Source organism: Antechinus flavipes, chromosome 4, assembly GCF_016432865.1.
Source record: "Antechinus flavipes isolate AdamAnt ecotype Samford, QLD, Australia chromosome 4, AdamAnt_v2, whole genome shotgun sequence".
NCBI lineage: Eukaryota > Metazoa > Chordata > Mammalia > Dasyuromorphia > Dasyuridae > Antechinus > Antechinus flavipes.
In genome coordinates, this window is record NC_067401.1 from 372241264 (window position 1) to 372258219 (window position 16956).

General features: G+C 34.8%; 1 protein-coding gene across 1 annotated transcript in view; it reads left to right on the forward strand.

Annotated features, from left to right (window-relative positions):
- Window positions 1–16956, forward strand: part of PTPN14 (protein tyrosine phosphatase non-receptor type 14) — a 131296-nt gene that overhangs the window by 66086 nt on the left and 48254 nt on the right. The window contains exons 7-11 of the mRNA XM_051998379.1: window positions 3964–4052; window positions 7520–7607; window positions 8691–8773; window positions 11846–11903; window positions 15691–15769. Of these exons, the coding sequence (XP_051854339.1) occupies window positions 3964–4052; window positions 7520–7607; window positions 8691–8773; window positions 11846–11903; window positions 15691–15769 (397 nt within the window). The remainder of the gene's footprint in view (window positions 1–3963; window positions 4053–7519; window positions 7608–8690; window positions 8774–11845; window positions 11904–15690; window positions 15770–16956) is intronic.

A 16956-nucleotide genomic window follows, 5' to 3' on the forward strand; every position in this document is an offset into this window, starting at 1 on the left:
ATTTCACAGTCTGGACATTCTTCACTGGGCAGAGATGTCATAAAAGGTATTTTTAAAGAATGCCTGACTAGAAAAAGAAGATGAGTTCATTACAAAGCAACAATGGTTAGATAACTCCCCAGATAGCCTCTTTACTCCTTTGGCCCTATTAGGTCAAGACATAAAGAGTAAAGTGGGCCTTTTGTGAACAATTGAAGTAAAAACATAGGCAAGAGTTACATAGGATGAATAGGCAGAGATGGATTGCGGCTTGCACTATTGGAAAATGATTCCTGTATCAATGAGATCATAGATTCATTGAAGCATAATGTGAAATAAGTATAAGGCAGATTTCTAGGTATACCCAAAATATTCATCAGCCTTTGCCGCTTACTGAATAACTATATATTCATTTGAAAAATAAAATAGTCATTGTTATGTATTTGCTGGGCAGATATTATATGCAACTATGGCAGGAAAGTTCACAAATAGCTTTTTCTCAAGTTAATATGAAATATGTATAATCAAAGACGGTCACCTATGACTTCTTGACTGACATTTGTCATCTTTTTTACTCATCCTTTGACTTATGAGCACTGCTTAGTAGGTGGGATAAAACTTTTCTTTTATTCCATTCCATGAATCTCTTCTATTCTGTTTTGTTTTCTATTCTTCTTGTCACAGTCAAGATACAGAAAACACATTTTTTTTAAAGATAAGAGAATAGTGTGCTTCTGAGCTCAAGGCCAAGTTTGGTTTTCTTTTTCACCAGTTCCAATCCCCTTTGAGTAGAAAAATAGAACTTCATTGGACACCTAAATACCACTGGCTCATTCCAATAATTTCAGACCTGACTGCAATTTCCTCACAAGCATTTCACTTAGAACTGGCTTCATTGGATGGGCTATAAGTGGCCTGTTTCCTCTTTGCACATGTGCAATTTGCTTTAATGAGAACTACCCATGTGCATCAGGGGGAGCTGAAGAGGGTGGCTATAGCTTGTGAAAATGGCTAAATGGTCCTTTTTTAGATTTGTTTAATTTTCTTTTGTGTCTCTGATGACTGCCCTTTGTAGGGCTGTAATCCATTTTCCCAGCAATAATGCCTTATGATGCCATCTGCAACCTACTTATATTTCAGCAGCCCACATAGTGTTATGATATGCTGGGTCACTGAAAAATTAGAGAAAACTTTTCTACTCTTTCTGGAAAATTGACTTTCCAATTGCCAATTGCCCTATTTTGCTTGTTTTAGACTGGGGGTGGAGAGCTAATGTTTCCCCTAAGTGCTGGTTTTAAAGTTTGTATTTTTCTCCCCTTTCTGGACTTATTAATAAAAAAAGTTTGTTTTGAGATATTTTGAAGTTGGGGCCAATATCAGGGAATAGATACAACCATGATGTTAAGATGAATTTTCTTGTTAATATAAGCTTCATTACTAAGTTTCTTTTAAATGGAAAAAAAAAAATCATTGAAGACCTCTGAAATCTCAGCGTTTATTTATTTATTTAATTTTGATTTTTGTTTAGTTTTATTTTAATAATATATATTTTTAAAAATTACATGGAAAGATGGTTTTCAGCTTTCATTTTTGTAAGATTTTGAGTTCCATATTTAACATATATAGGACTACCTGCGGGGGTAGAAGGAAAGAAGGGAAAAATTGAAACAGAAGTTTTTATAAGAGTCAATGTTGGAAAATTGCCCATGCATATTTTGTATATAAAAAGCTATAATTTAAAAAAAAAAGATTTTGAGTTCCCAAATTTCTTTTCTCCCTCCCTCCCATATCATCCCCCTCCCCAACTTAGCAAGTAATCTAATATAGGTTAGACATGTATATTCATTTTTAACATATTTCCATATGAGTTATGTTGGGAAAGAAAAATTAGAACAAAAGGGAAAAACCAAGAAAGGGGAGAAAAAAAGAAAAAAAGGTGAAAATAAAATAAAATAAAATACTTTGATCTGTTTTCAACCTCCGTAATTTTCTCTCTGGATGGGGATGGCATTTTCCATACAAGGTTTATTGGAATTTTTGTAGATCACTGAATTGCTGAGAAGAGCTAAGTTGATTATCACACAATCTTGCTGTTGTACAGTGTTTTCCTGGTTCTGTGTGCTTCACTCAACATCAGTTCATGTCACTCTTTCCATGTTCTTCTGAAATCAGCCTGTTTGTCATTTCTTATAGAACAATAATATTTGATTACATTCATATACCATAACTTATTCAGCCATTTTCCCAAATCGATGGGCATCACTTAGTTTCCTATTTCTTGCTACCACAAAAAGAGCTCCTACAAACATTTTTGTATATGTAAGTCCTTTTCCCTCTTTTATGATCTCTTTGGGATACAGATTCAATAATTATTTTATTTTTTCAAGTAGAAAGAAACTACAAACTTCTTTTGGTGGCACTGTGATTTAGTAGAGCTTCTAATTACTCCCTCTCCTTTATATCTTTGCTGTTTTTTTGTGATTTAAGAAGAAACTCCCAGATTATGGATTATTGGAATCTCTGTGATGATAGTGGAATAGATGTCATAGTCAGAGACAAATAAGTTAAAAAGCAGTCTGGGGGAAAATATATCTCACCCCCAACCCCTCCAAAAAAATGTTATTTTTCTCAAGATGCTCTTAATTTCTACTGTACTGATGTATTGCCTCTTTGGGTAGTACAGGTCATTATTGACCTTATCAAGTTAGTAAATATTTTGAACTGGAAAGAAAAAAATTCCTCTTAATTTTTCTGAAAGTTAAACATCATCACTGTCCTGTTTTAGGCATAACTCCACCTTAAACCATTGCAATAAGTGTAGCTACTTTCCATACTGACTAAATGCTTTCTAAGGGTAAAACTAGAACATTTGCAAAATATAGCTTGTAGGCCTCCATTTTTCATGAAGAATGATAGTTTCAGATAAATTAATTAGAAAGATTACAGAAGAATTATCTATAATCTCTATTGTTCTGTAATTTTCACTTTCATATTTTATATTCTTAGCATGAAGCACTATGATATAGTGGATAGAGGGCTAGCCTTAGTTTCAGGAAGATCCTAGGTTTAGGGCCTATACTTATCACGGACAAGTCCTTTAATATAGTTTCTTAATGACCCAGTGGTTATTTAAGACTTTAAGATACAGATGACTTTCTGATCTTCAGTAGTAAAGGAGAATTGCCATCCTGAAAGTTCCATATATATGGGTGAAAGCATAGGTAGATATCTGTATTGTCCTCCCCAAACTTACATACATACATACATACATACATACATACAGAATCTTTGACTTAGAAATGAGCTAAAATTTTCTTTTGCAGAGTGGCAGCTGAGACTCCTGGATGTTGTGTTCTTTTTCCTTTTGTGATTATTTCTATATTAGCCTGCTTTGTTCTTTGCCTTCCCATACCTCTTTCTATATTTCATTTGTTTTGTAATCTACATTTAAATCTATCTTTTTTTTTCTTGAAACCTATTTTCTCTGCCCTTTTAGAGACCTCTTCAAAAATATGCATCTGATTTAAAAATCAGATCATTATTTCCTGACATCCACTAGAAATGTATCCTTTATTGCTATGATACCTGTTTTCAGAAGTGAAATGAAGGAGTAGATTAATAAAAATTGAAAATTGGTAGAATCCTCCCTGGCCTTCACATCCAGCTATACATGACAAGAACAGAATTTCTCCGTCCTACCTGACCAATGGCCATCTAGCTTGTAGTTAACATCTCCATTGACTATGGACCCATTTTCTCCCAGAAGACTGAAGTGTAGTATGACCAAATCTGGAATATCTGCATTGTACTTCAAGGAAACCAATCTTTCTTTTGACTAAACATTTTGAATTCTTTTTTTTTTTTTTTTTTTAATTCTTTGAATTCATTCTCTCTCTCTCTCTCTGTCTCTCTCTCTCTCTGTCTCTCTCTCTCTCTCTCTCTCTCTCTCTCTCTCTTCTCTCTCTCTCTCTCTCTCTATTTCAGGATAATCATGGAAACAATGTGCACCTGGGTGTTTTCTTCATGGGAATTTTTGTGAGGAACAGAATTGGAAGGCAACTATCAATACACAGGTAGGGCTGGTCTGACAGTTTTTGTTTTTTGTCTTTTTTTTTGTTTCTTTTTCTTGTAATGCTTACAATAATGAAGTTAAAGGATCAGTTAGTTATCTGAATTGCTTAGTAGGTAAACACTTCTTTAATCTGTGGCTCTAGAAGTCAGATTTCTTTCAGCATTGTTAAGAGAAGCTCTTTGTATAATTGGGCAGTTATACAGAAATTGACCTTCCCTTTCTCTATGAGAATACTGAGGAAAAAAGGGCTTTCTTTCCTTTCCCCTTGGATGTAAGGAGCTCATTTTTATAGTCTACAGAGTTGATAAGGGATACTTGAGTTTTGAGTTTGGATTGCAAGCACAGTGCCTTGTAGTTATTAGGGACTTAATAGTTTGTAGAATTGGCTAATTGAAAGAAGGGGAATGATAATTGCTCTTATTTATATACTACCATAAGGTTTTTAAAAGCTTTTTATATATATTATCTCATGTGATTCTTAACCAAAACCCTTAGGTCTTAGGGTCCTTTGTCTGAGACTTCAAATTTGACTCTTCTTTATTCCAGTGCTAAATCTAACTACTAAAGCATATTGCTCCCACTAAACAACTTGATTATCAAAATGGAGATGATCCATTTTGTTTATTATTTGTCGAGAATATTTTCTACCTGACAGAAAGCCCTTGAGATTTGAGTTTTGTTATTGTTGAGTTATTTTAGTCATGTCCCACTCTTCATGACCAAATTTGTGATTTTTTGGCAAAGACTGGAGTGCTTTGCTATTTCCTTCTCCAGCTTATTTTACAGATGAGGAAACTGAGGCAAGCAAAGCTAAGTGACTTACAGCTACTCAGTATCTAAGGCTGAATTTGAACTAAGGTCTTCTTGAATCCAGGCCTGGCATTCTATCCTGTACCATGTAGTTGCCCTGAGGTTCTAATTACATTGTTAGTATCTTTAAATCTTAAAGATCACTGTGGTGGCTATCTGGGGCCAACTTAGCAGGTAACTGTTGATTAAGTTTTTAGTGTCAGAGGTCTATAGGATGATAGAAATAGAGTAGGCAGGGGCCTTAGATGGCATCTAGGAAAATCTTTTTTTCCTTCTTTTTATTGCTTATAATTATTCTTTTTCCCTCATGAATCACGAGAAGAAAAGGAATAATTACAAGCAATTTGTATTGCAAAATTTAAGGCCAGATCTTATATGAAGTATTTTCATAAGTTCTATATATCTAAAATAACCACAGACAGCAAGTAATCTGGATAAATCTGCAATTAATCAAACAATCTGAATCCAGAAATGAAAATAATTTTAATATACACCTTCACAATTATTTAGCCAACATAAAATAAAATTATATTTAATGAATGGAATTAATTAATTATTATTAAGATATGCTAGTCAGAATAAAGACTTTTTTTTTATATTGATTCAGTATGGGGTTATTATCACCTAAAATTATGAAGGAAAGGTCAAGGGACTTGACTATTATCACAGTGACAGTCAGTGTTAAAAGTGGGATTTGAACTAGAAATGTTTTCTGAGTGTGCTATTAGCTACCTTTTTCTTTTTAGGGTGAATTGTAGTGCTGATTATAACACCCTTATTGTGCTAAGAAATAAAGGAATATTGTATAAGTGGTCACTGGTCACAGTTATTATAATTGCTTGTTTGGAAGTTGTAAAGCCAAAACACTCTTTTCCTGTTAGGTAATTATGTTTGAAACTTCTAGTGACCAGAGAATAAATTTTATAGCCATTTTCAAGGTCTGATTAAACCAGACTCTCAGCAACCAGTTATTGCACATGGAAATGAGATGCATGGATGTTATTGGTAAAGTGAAGAGAATGGTGAATTTAAGAATTTTGAAAGCTTATTTTGGGGCTTAAATCTATGGTTGACTAGTTTTGTGAGCTCTTAGGCTACATATTTTCCATTGTGTTTCCTCATCCTTCTACCCATCAAACTCCAGTGACTTCCTGTTGCCTCCAGGAGTGTATACACAGCAATCTGTTTAGCATTCAAACCCCTTTAAAACTTGGCCCCCTCCTATCTTTCCAGTCTTCTTATACTTTACTCCCCAACACATACTTTCCAATCCAGTGAACCTGGCCTCCTGACTTTTCTAGGAATAAGATACTCCATCTCTTGGTTTCAGGCATTTTTCTTTGGCTGTTCTCCATGCCTTGAATGCTCTCCCTCTTCCTGTCTGCCTTCTGACTTTCTTTTAAGTCTCAATTAAAATCCTACTTTCTGCAGGAGGACTTCCTCAATGTTTCTTTATTCTAGCACTTTTCCATTTTAATTATTTCCCTTTATAATGAATATAGCTTGCTTTGTATATATTTGTTTATATGTTGTCTTGCCCATTAGATTGTGAGCTCCTTGGATGATAAGGAGTATGTTTTTTCTCTTTTTTGTATTCCCCATCTTGTCGCAAAATTCCTGGCACATAGTAGGCACTTAATAATGCGTGTTGATTGAGTGATCTAAAAGGGGTGCTCCAGTACCTTCACGAGGTGGAATAAGGATCAAATTGAATCAAATAAAATGATGAAAAATAATATTTATTGATAAATGATGTTTGTATAGTGATAAATGATATCATGAATGAATGATAGATTAAGAAATCAGTCCTTGCTGTCAAGAAACTCACAGTCTGATGGGAGAGACAGCATGCAAACAACTAGAGACAAACTTGCCTGTTATCTTGACTTTTGTCTTGGATTCCTGTGACTCTGGAAGAGGGTGAGGCTGATGACTCTGCAGTACTCTTCCTCACAGTATAAATCAGTATGTCACCCCAAGGTGTCATTGGTCTTCTTCAAAAATGAGGAATGAGCAATAGTATATAAGTTGGGCAAATTGGAAATAATCAACAGAAAGAAGGCACTGGAATTAAAAGATTCCTGTAAAAAGTAGGATTTTAGTTGGGACTTGAAAAAAGGCAAGAGACAGAATTAGGAAAGGGGGGAATTTTAGACATGGAGGACAGCCAGTGAAAATGCTATTTTCTTCTCTACCTCACTTTAAAGATAAGGTAACTGAGGCAAACAGACTTAAATGACTTTTCCAGGGTCATATAGCTATTAAGTATCTTCTCTGGGGCCAAACTTGGCAATTATAATAATGATACAATGTTCAATTTTCTAAATATGTTTTTTAAAACAAAACTACATCCTGACAGCCTAGGTGATACAGTAGATAGAATGCTCTATTTGGAATCAGCAAGACCTGAGTATCATATACTGTTTATCCACATTAGCTATGTGACTGTGGACAAATGGTTTAATTTCTCTCATGTCTCAGTTTTCTCATCTGTAAAATCATAATATTTTGTATTTATTCAGGTTTATTGTGAAGATTAAATGAGATAATGCACAAAAAGGACTTGGCAAACTTTGAAAATCATATAAATACTATTATTATTTTCTGATATACCTGGAAGTGTCTCTGGTCAAACTCAGTGATGTCTTTTTTGTTTAGGTGGAATGATATTGGCAATATCACGCATAACAAGTCTACCATTCTATTGGAACTAATCAATAAAGAAGAGACTGCTCTCTTTCACACAGTAAGCAACTCCCCTAGTGCTGTTCCATAAAGACAAATATAGTAGACTAAAACTCTTGCTTCTAGTAGAATAGAAGGATGTGTTCTGGTTTGTATCTATGTCTAGCACAGTTGCTGCCTAGCATCCCGATGGTAGGTAGGTAATAAAAGTTTATTGAATTCAATTGTCATTTAAATTCCATAAACTCATTGGGTTCCAGTGATTCTGGAAGAAAGAACGAGGCTGATGACTTTGCACAACTTTTCCTCACTTATTGTTAGTCAATACATCACCCCAAGATGTAATTGGTCTTCTAAGAAAATGAAGGAAGAACAAGAATATATAAATTGGATAAATTGGAAATCATCAACAGAAAGAAGGCACTGGAATTAAAAGATTCCTGTAAAAATCTTGAGCCAAGAAGCCAGAATTCACCAAAACAGAATAGAAAGGGTGGGATGTGCTCGTCTTCTTTTTAGACTTTGCTATCTAAGTGTATTGTTCCTGAAGCTTAAATTCAGCAGCCACAAAAACACTCCCCATACCATTCCCTATAGCTGACTTGTAAACTCCTGGTTAGGATTCCTGAATGCTCCTTCTTTATGATGGATCATGTTCTCTGATGTGCCATATTCACTTGTACCCATCCTTCTCCAGTTACAGGTTCCATCAGGTCAGCCACTGGTTGGGTTACACATATTTGCTTTCCTTAGCTGACCTGAAGTATGATGATTTTTTTTTTTTTCATTGTGCCCCAGAGGATAATCTGAAACAAGCAAATTAACTCATCTTCCATGGAGTTCCTGCCCTAAAGTCTTAGACTTTAGCTGCCTCACTTTTCTGCCTTAAATTTCATGGTGCTTAGTGTTTGTACCATGTGTTTACTTCCTTTTTGAAGCAATCTGATGCAAGCATGTAAGTCTAGTTCTTTCTACTTAACAGTTCCTTCAGCAACCACTAGACGCCCCATGATAGGACTTTTTGGTTAAGGGAGAGGGGATGTGTGTGTCATACATAGTTTAGAAAGTAGCCATGGGGAAATCTGTGTATAATCAAATAAATGTTTATTTTTTCCCTTCTGTTTTCTTTCTTTTTTTTTTAAAGGATGATATTGAAAATGCTAAATATATTTCTCGGTTGTTTGCTACAAGACACAAGTTTTACAAGCAGAACAAAATTTGTACTGAGTAAGTAAACATATGTCTTTGTCTCCCTTGAGGATTTAGTTTAATTGGGCTTAGTGGTTTTGTTTTGTTTTCTTTTAGTTTTATTTTTTAGTGATCTCTGTCTGTTTCACATCCCTCTTTACACCATTCCCTCCTATCATCTCATGATACTCTGAAGTCAAAAGAGCAGGCCACAGTAGGAAGTCAAGAACTTTCAGGGTCAAATCTTGTCTAATCTATGTGAGATTATATGTGTGGAAAAAATTCATTATATGAGCTTAACTGCTCACCCTGTTGCATGTGTGTGTGTGTGTGTGTGTGTGTGTGTGTGTGTGTGTGTGTGTGTGTTAGAGTTCCTTTGCGTGTGCATCCTGTAACTTCATTCTCCAGTCTCCCCCATGCTCACCCCACTATACCCCCACTGATAAACTTCCTGGTTTTGGAATGGCTTAGTTGTTCAGAATTTCCTAGGGTGCCACACACTGTCAAGCGTGGAGTATATTCAGAAGTGTGTTGTGAAGTGAGGAGCCAACTTGAAAGAAAAGAAGCCCCTGTCATCTTCATCACAGTCTCACTTACACAGTTGGCTAGCCCCTGCGTGTGCCTCTGGGTCATGTCATCTGACTGAAAATGAGAGGCTTGGGTAATTAGAGGAAAGCTTGCAAGACTCTAATAGGTGGCACAAATCCATATTTTTTAATTTTTTTTTCCTTTTTGGAAATAAGGATGATAATGGAGAGTCTGATGAGGGAACTTCAGGATGACCTGACCCCGGGAACAGCATGCTGGGGACTCATACTGTCATTACCCTGACTATGGTTGTCTTGAAAAGAAGTTTGTCAGCAGGGAGCAGGCAGCAATTTGGGAGCCTAGAAATATGGGGCGTCTAATTTTGTATCCAGGAGCTTCAGGAAAGTAAATGCAGAATGAGCAATTGCCTTCTCACTCCCCCAGTGGACACAATCAAGAGTATGGAAAATGTTGGCCCCGAGCAATCCCTGCTGAGGAATCTCTGTTGCTTTTCTAACTGTATCTTTAGGTCAGGGCAAAGTTTTTTTTTTTCCCTCCTCACATTAAAGGCCATTCATTCGTTTCATTCCAGCTATCACAAGTCACTCCTTTGTGAAATCTGGTCACCTTCGGGTGCTAGCTAACCAGGGATAATAGATATGCACATAAAATCCATATGCACATACATGTTTGCTTATATATCACATGTACAGCTATTGCAGATATATAGAGTTGTGTATCATGCATATTCACATGCATATATGTACACACATAGACTCACACACACAAATATATTTGTAGGGACAAAGGTGCATTCATGCATCTGTGCATACATACATACACCCTGGTGTGTATACTTGTTCTAGGGTTCAGTGTAATATAATGAAACATAGCAATGAAAATGGAGGAAGGGCAGATCAAAGAGGAGCAAATTAAGAAAAAAAGAAAATTTTATAGCTACCATTTGAAACAAAACATGGAACCTAGAAAACACCCTTTGCCCACTCCCTCATCTCGCAATATTGTGGTTTCTCTCTGAAACAGCTTCCATTTAAATGTGTATCTGAACCTAAATTCCTGTTTTAATTCATTAAATTACTCCTTGAAGTTAATAAAATCTCTGCCACTGAACTATATTGAGCTGATACGAACCATGGGAAGAACACCTTTCAAATGCTGCTTCTCCTGTCATGTGAACTCAACCATTTTCTCAAATTCTGCTTTAAAATAATAGTGTCACCATTTGTCTTTTTCAATGGCTTTTTCCTCAAATGAAGAGTACAGCGTAATTTAGGATCAATTAAAAATTAATTAAAATTGATTTAAAAATTAATTTAAAATAATTTTTAAAACATGAAAAAAGTTCTGATTTTCTTATCTACACATAAACACCTTCATTACTAATTTTAAAACTTAAGATCATACATTTAGAGGTGAAAGGGATCTTAGGGGTCATTTAGACCAGTTCTCCCATTAAGATAAAGAAAAGGAAGGCTAGAGATAGCACTTGGGGTTATTGTAAGGATAAAATGAAGTATTATGATAAATTTGTTATTATTTTTAAACATACAAATTATGTATTTGTAAAGAGCTATACAATCCTTAAAGTGCTATATAAATACTAGCTATAATTATTATTATTGTTATTTTTCTGTTGCAACATTCAGCCTCATGGTTGTAGAACTTGTTTCCTTAATAACTTTTCTTCTCCACCCCGTTATTTAGTGCAACATTTCCATCTGTGTTTGGTTATTCCAGCCTCTTTTTTGGTTTGTGTTTTGTAACCAGTATTTCTCTTGACCCATAAGTCTTGCCACATGTGTGCCTTATTGGTTTTAGCTCTTTAATGCTTGTTTTGTTTTTTTGGGGAGGGAGTTGTTTGTTTTTTGCAAAGGCAATTGGGGTTAAGTGACTTGCCCAGGGTCACGCAGTTAGGAAGTATGAAGTGTCTGAGGTCAGATTTGAACTAGGGTCTTCTTGATTTCAGGGCTGGTGCTCTATCCACTGTGCCACCTAGCTTCCCCCTCTTTAATGCCTTTAAGGTTTTCTGTTTAAGACTCCTAGGTCATTCTTTAGCCATCAATCCATTGTCCGGCTCTGCAGGACAATTCCTCCAGCTATTAAGCTATTAAGACTCAAAGCTGAGGTCTTGCATACTTTCTGAGCTTAATTGAAGACTTAGGGCTGATCTGTATGAAACTCCATCATTGTTTGAAACTTCTTCATGAAGGTTTGTTCTAAGGTATCTTGCTTTTGTTTCTCAAGAACTTCTTCTCTTCCTCCTACCTTTTTATTTATAAATGCAAGATTATTGTGTTTTCCTCTACTATGTTGGGCTTCTTGTGGAAAGGACTCTAAGTGTAGCAGTGCCAAAAAGACAAATTATTTCAGCATTAAATTATGTTTTTATATAATAATAAAAATTCTAAATTATTTTCCTCTCTTTGAACTTTTATTTGACAAGGGAGTAATTATTTATTTCAGAATTTCTTATTTCCCTCTAAATATTTTTCACAAATGGGACTTGCTCTTCAAACCTGGTATCTAAAGTAAATTGCATTCATCTTTCTGTCTTTCATGCAGACAGTCAAGTTCTCCTCCTCCCATCAGACGACAACCTACTTGGAGTCGGTCATCACTGGTATGTGGAACATTGTCATTATCAAGTCATCTCACTGATGGAGTTAGAAATTGAATTTGGTCTGGACTTCATTAGTGATAGTCTCATTAGTATGAGGAGCTCCCATGAGGAAAGTCTGTCAGTTCAAATTAGCAACTATTTACAATTTTCTATCACATCCAGCAGATGCTCAGTATATGGTATGGCAGGGTCTACACTTTCTTTAATTTTTTTAAAAAGAAGACAGTTGTCCACTTTGTCACAGTGTGCTGGAGATTCATGTCTATCATTTCCTATTAAATACAGATTAAGATTCTCTTTCTTCAAGACATTTGACTAATCTCATTCTAACATGAATATCTTATGTTTCTTTAGCATACACATTCATATAGAGTTTATACTACATTTTCATTCTCTTAATTTAAATTGCTTTGACATTCTTTAGTTGTTTTACGAATCATGGACTACGTCCCCTCACTAGGTTCTTTAAAAACTGGGGATGATGGTTTTTTTTTTTTTTTTTAATCTCCCTTCTTCCCACTGTAAGGCACAGTCTACAATTGAAAAAAAAAAGTTTTTTTGAATGAATAAATTAACTAAAAGTTGTTAAATAGCTAGCTGAAATAATAGAAGACTGTTTGCAAATGAAAATTTTAATTGACTTTTCCCTTAACCCCAAACTACTTTATGCTCCTTATCTACACTTAACGTTTTTTAAAAACTTGTTCCTCTTGACACTATAATAAGGGAATACCATTCTGATTGCAGCAGATACATTCTGCTCTGTGTTGTATTTTATGAAACTACAAAATTCTTATGAAAACCAAAACACCTATTACAACATTAGATCTAGCCACATCAGTGTTTTCTAGATAGAAAATATTAGAAAAGAGTAGTAGAGTTTGTTTTAGATCTGCCATTTCATTTTTTTGGAGTTTATAGCCTTGTTTATTTAAATCAATGTTGTATTTTTATAAATTTTCATTGGCTTCCTTCCCTTATATAATCTATTGTAGATAAATTTGATTTTTCTTCAGGAGACATGCATATTCATCAATACATCATTAGCAAAATAGTTTCCTTAAGGGAAATACATTGTTAGAAATAAATATTGCAAAAGACATTTCTTGTTTTAGTATTGATAAGTATCTAGATGAGCAAAGTGCTGTAATGGGTATTGTTTTAAATACTGCAGACATTTTCTCCACCCTTTGCGGTTGCTTACTCATATTCCACTTTTAATGACCTGATTTGAGGTTTCTTGTCATGCATACTGCAGTGGTTTGCTATTTCCTGCTCCAGCTTATTTTACAGATGAGGAAACTGAGGCAAAGAGAGTTAATTGACTTGCCCACAAAACTGAGGTCAGATTTGAACACATGAAGATTAGTTTTCGTAACTAGGCTCAGTATTTAATGTTATATCGCTTAGTTGCCCTATCCTTTAGCAACTTAAAAGTCTGAAGTATCACTTTAAACTCATTATCTGAACTGTCATTAGAAAAATAATGTTTCACTGTTTCCAAAAAAAAAAAAAAACCAAAACTCTTCTTTGCTATTACTTTTTTTTTCCCTTTCATTTAAATTTCAGCTTTTGAATCAGTGAGATCATTTCCTAAAAAAGATTTATAAGTATTGCTAGGAGGCCAAGTATTATTCTGTCCTTTGATCTGATCTTATTTTTAGATTTATTAAATAAAAGTTAAAGGCCTTCCTACTTGATCCTGATAACATAAGCCTATAGGAAACATGATTCACAGCTTCTCCTTTCTCACATCAGCTGACTTGAAATTTTTCACTAATATGAACGAAAGCAGGACCAAGTTCATTCTCTTGTTGGGCTGCTGATTTCTCGCTTTAGGTTACGCAATCATTGGCTTTAGAGCTGAAAGAGTCTGAAGAGATTATCTAGCTCTAAATTCTTAAACTACAATTTTTCCACTAGACCATAATATTGTTGAGGTTGGGAAGGGATCCTAAAGGTTTGGGGGTCACAGATCGGTGTCGTGAGGAGTCTTAAAAGAATTTGCAGGCTTGAACCCATATCTAAATTAAGGGGCAAAGTTTATTGTAATTTTTTTTTTGAGCTCAGGTCCTCCTGACTTCAGGGCTAGTGCTATATTTACTGCACAACCTAACTGCCCCGGTTTATTGTAATTGTAATGTCAGTTGAAGCTGGCAAAATTCCAAATGAATTTAGCCAGGAACCTAGAGAAAGGAGGTACCTTGATCCTGTTCTTTATGTCATTGATATGCTAATTTTATGACCTAAAGGTAGAAATGAGAAGTGGTCTCAGGAATTTGGTTATCACTGACCAGCAAACCTAGGACTATCCTAAAGCCAGAAGATAAAGACAAAATTGTCAGAACAATAGTAAGAGTCTCAGCATCACTAATATATTTTCCCTAAATCTAAGAGAGGAAATATTATATTCCTAGGCCAGAAGACTTTTACAATCACTGACAGACAGGTTGCCAGAAAGTTTGGGGAGGTAAGATGGGAGACCTCGAGATCACAGATTCCAAAGCCAGAAGACTTTAGAATCACTGACTAGATTGTTAGAACAGCAGCACCCTAAGGTCAGGGACCTTAAAATTATTGCTATCTCTCCTAGAAGCTATATTCCTTCAATATCTCTGAAACAGAGACTATGTAAGATGAAGGCAAGACCCATCTTAAATAATTTGCCCAAAGACACACATATAGCAAGGAGCTGACTTGAGATTCAAACTGATGACTTATGATTCTGAGTTCTCTTCTTTGTACTTATATCTTATACTCATTCTAGCCCAGTACAGACTTCCTCCTCACTATTTGAAAATCAGATGCTCCACTGTCATAGAAACAGGTTAAACATTGAATCACTCTTTCTGAAGATTCAGAAAAAAGCTTTTGGAAATTTCAGTTCCCAAAACAGCCAATGATATTTATGAATAAGTACCACTGCTAACAATGAATTTTCTTTGCTGCTCTCACCTATTTCCTTTCCCAAAAGGTTTTATCAACTTAAATTCTTTAGTGACTTTACTTTCTTATCTTTTCTATTTTTTTTTTTTTTTGCTTTTACTTTCTTGTTTGTTTCTTCATTTAATGTTTACCATCTCAGTTCTTTTGCTTTTTTAAAAACAAAAGAAACAAGGAAATGGTAGGTCGCTCCAATGTCAGACATATATGCTATCAGAAATGCCAGCACAATGTGATTTCTCCTGATTTTAATTTTTTTCAGTTTCCTAATTCCTGCTACTTTTTAAAGACAATAACCATTTTAATAATGCCAGCCAAATTCCTGTTGAAAATAATTATATGGAGAGTTAAAGGTTTTTTTAGAAGTAGAAAGGGCTTGGCCATCACTTAACCTAACACTTTAACTTTATAGATAAAAAATCTAGGTGCCCAACAGTTGGAAAGCAAAATAAATTTCTGGATTGGCCATGTACTAAACTGCACAGATACAGACACACACACGTATACAATTCATTATGGATATCTGTGTGTAAAGTTCTTACCATCTACTCTTGACCAAGTTAGTAATACCCACTCACTTTTTAATCACTATTTAATCTTTAATCTCAGTCCACAGAATTGGAGAGAAATGGAAGCACTGATAAGCAGAGTAGAGTTAAAGGGAGGGCAAGGGCAAAAAAAAAAAAAAAAAGGAAAAAAAAGAGCAAATAGGAGTAACCAAAGGTAGGGTTCATTTATGAACCTTGGATGATGGAGAAAGTCATGTATCTTAACTCTCTCTTCTAAACTAGATATTTTTCCTTTGCTGAGATTTTGCCTATGTTTTATATGTTTTTTGTTTCAGCCAAGACAACAGCCATATATTTTGCCTCCTATGCATGTCCAATGTGGAGAACACTACACTGAAACTCACACTTCCCAAGGTATTTTTGGCTTATGATTTCATAGCTTAAAAGGGGAAAAAAATGCAAGAAATCATAGAATATATTAGAGAAAAGGTATTAATATATTTGTTTGAACTTTGTCTTATTAAGTGGGAGATTCAGGAGAAATTGTGTTATATTGGAAAGAATGCTGGATTTGTAGTATGGAGTCTTAGATTCAAACATTGGCTTTTGAACTTAACTTTAATTCTTGAAAAAAGGTATATAACTCTTTGTTTCCTCATCTATAAAATGAAAGGATTTCTGAATTTTCTTCTACCTTGAAATCGATATTCATATGACCTGTGATTTCATTAACATGTGGAAACTTCTACTAAAAGAACTCCTTCTATCTGTACAGATTATGAACCCTTTGTGAATTATTAGGTAAGTCCTAGGGAGTTGTCTGAATCACTAAAGTGATAACTGAGTTTTCTAGGATTTGTCATTTTCAGAGGTGGAATTTGTCTTAGGTCTTAACTTAGGTCTTCCTGATGTTAAGGGCCACATTCTAACTTGCAAGACATATTGCCTATATTATAAATGCTTGGTCTTTATAATTCAGGATTGTAAGCATTCATAGGTTCATAAAGTTATATTTGAATAGGTCAACTAATCCAACCTGATTTTTTTTAAATAGATATGGAAGTCACCTAAGGCAGAGAGAGTTTTCCTAAGATTACAGAGATAGTAAATAACAGAGTTTTTGATTTATGAAAGTGATAACATTTTGTGTCCCTCTTAAAGGCTGTTTAACAGCTAACTCAAAGCAATGTTTTTCTCTCTTCCCCCTTTCCCTCTGTCTCTCTCTCTCTGTCTCTCTCGCTGTATGTGTGCAATATCCCAAAAAGAAGAAATTTAGATAATAGATATAGCTGTCAAACTTTGAAGGTCTATATCGAAGAAGAGAAATTAAAATTGTACTAGTAGTTAATTAAAAATATACACACACACACGAGAAGAAATATTGCCTTGCATTTGTTGTTGACGGTTATTTAAGAAGTGAACAAAATACAAGCTGGGGTAGAACATTATCAGAGAGCTACTTTTAAAAAAAATCATGATTTTTATTTCAATTGCCTTGTATAACCTTATATGCTGTTACCATGGGAATATATAGATCTCTCAAAGCCTAATTTTTAGCTTTGGCTTTCTGTCTTTCCTAGCACCAATCACTTTTCCCAGAG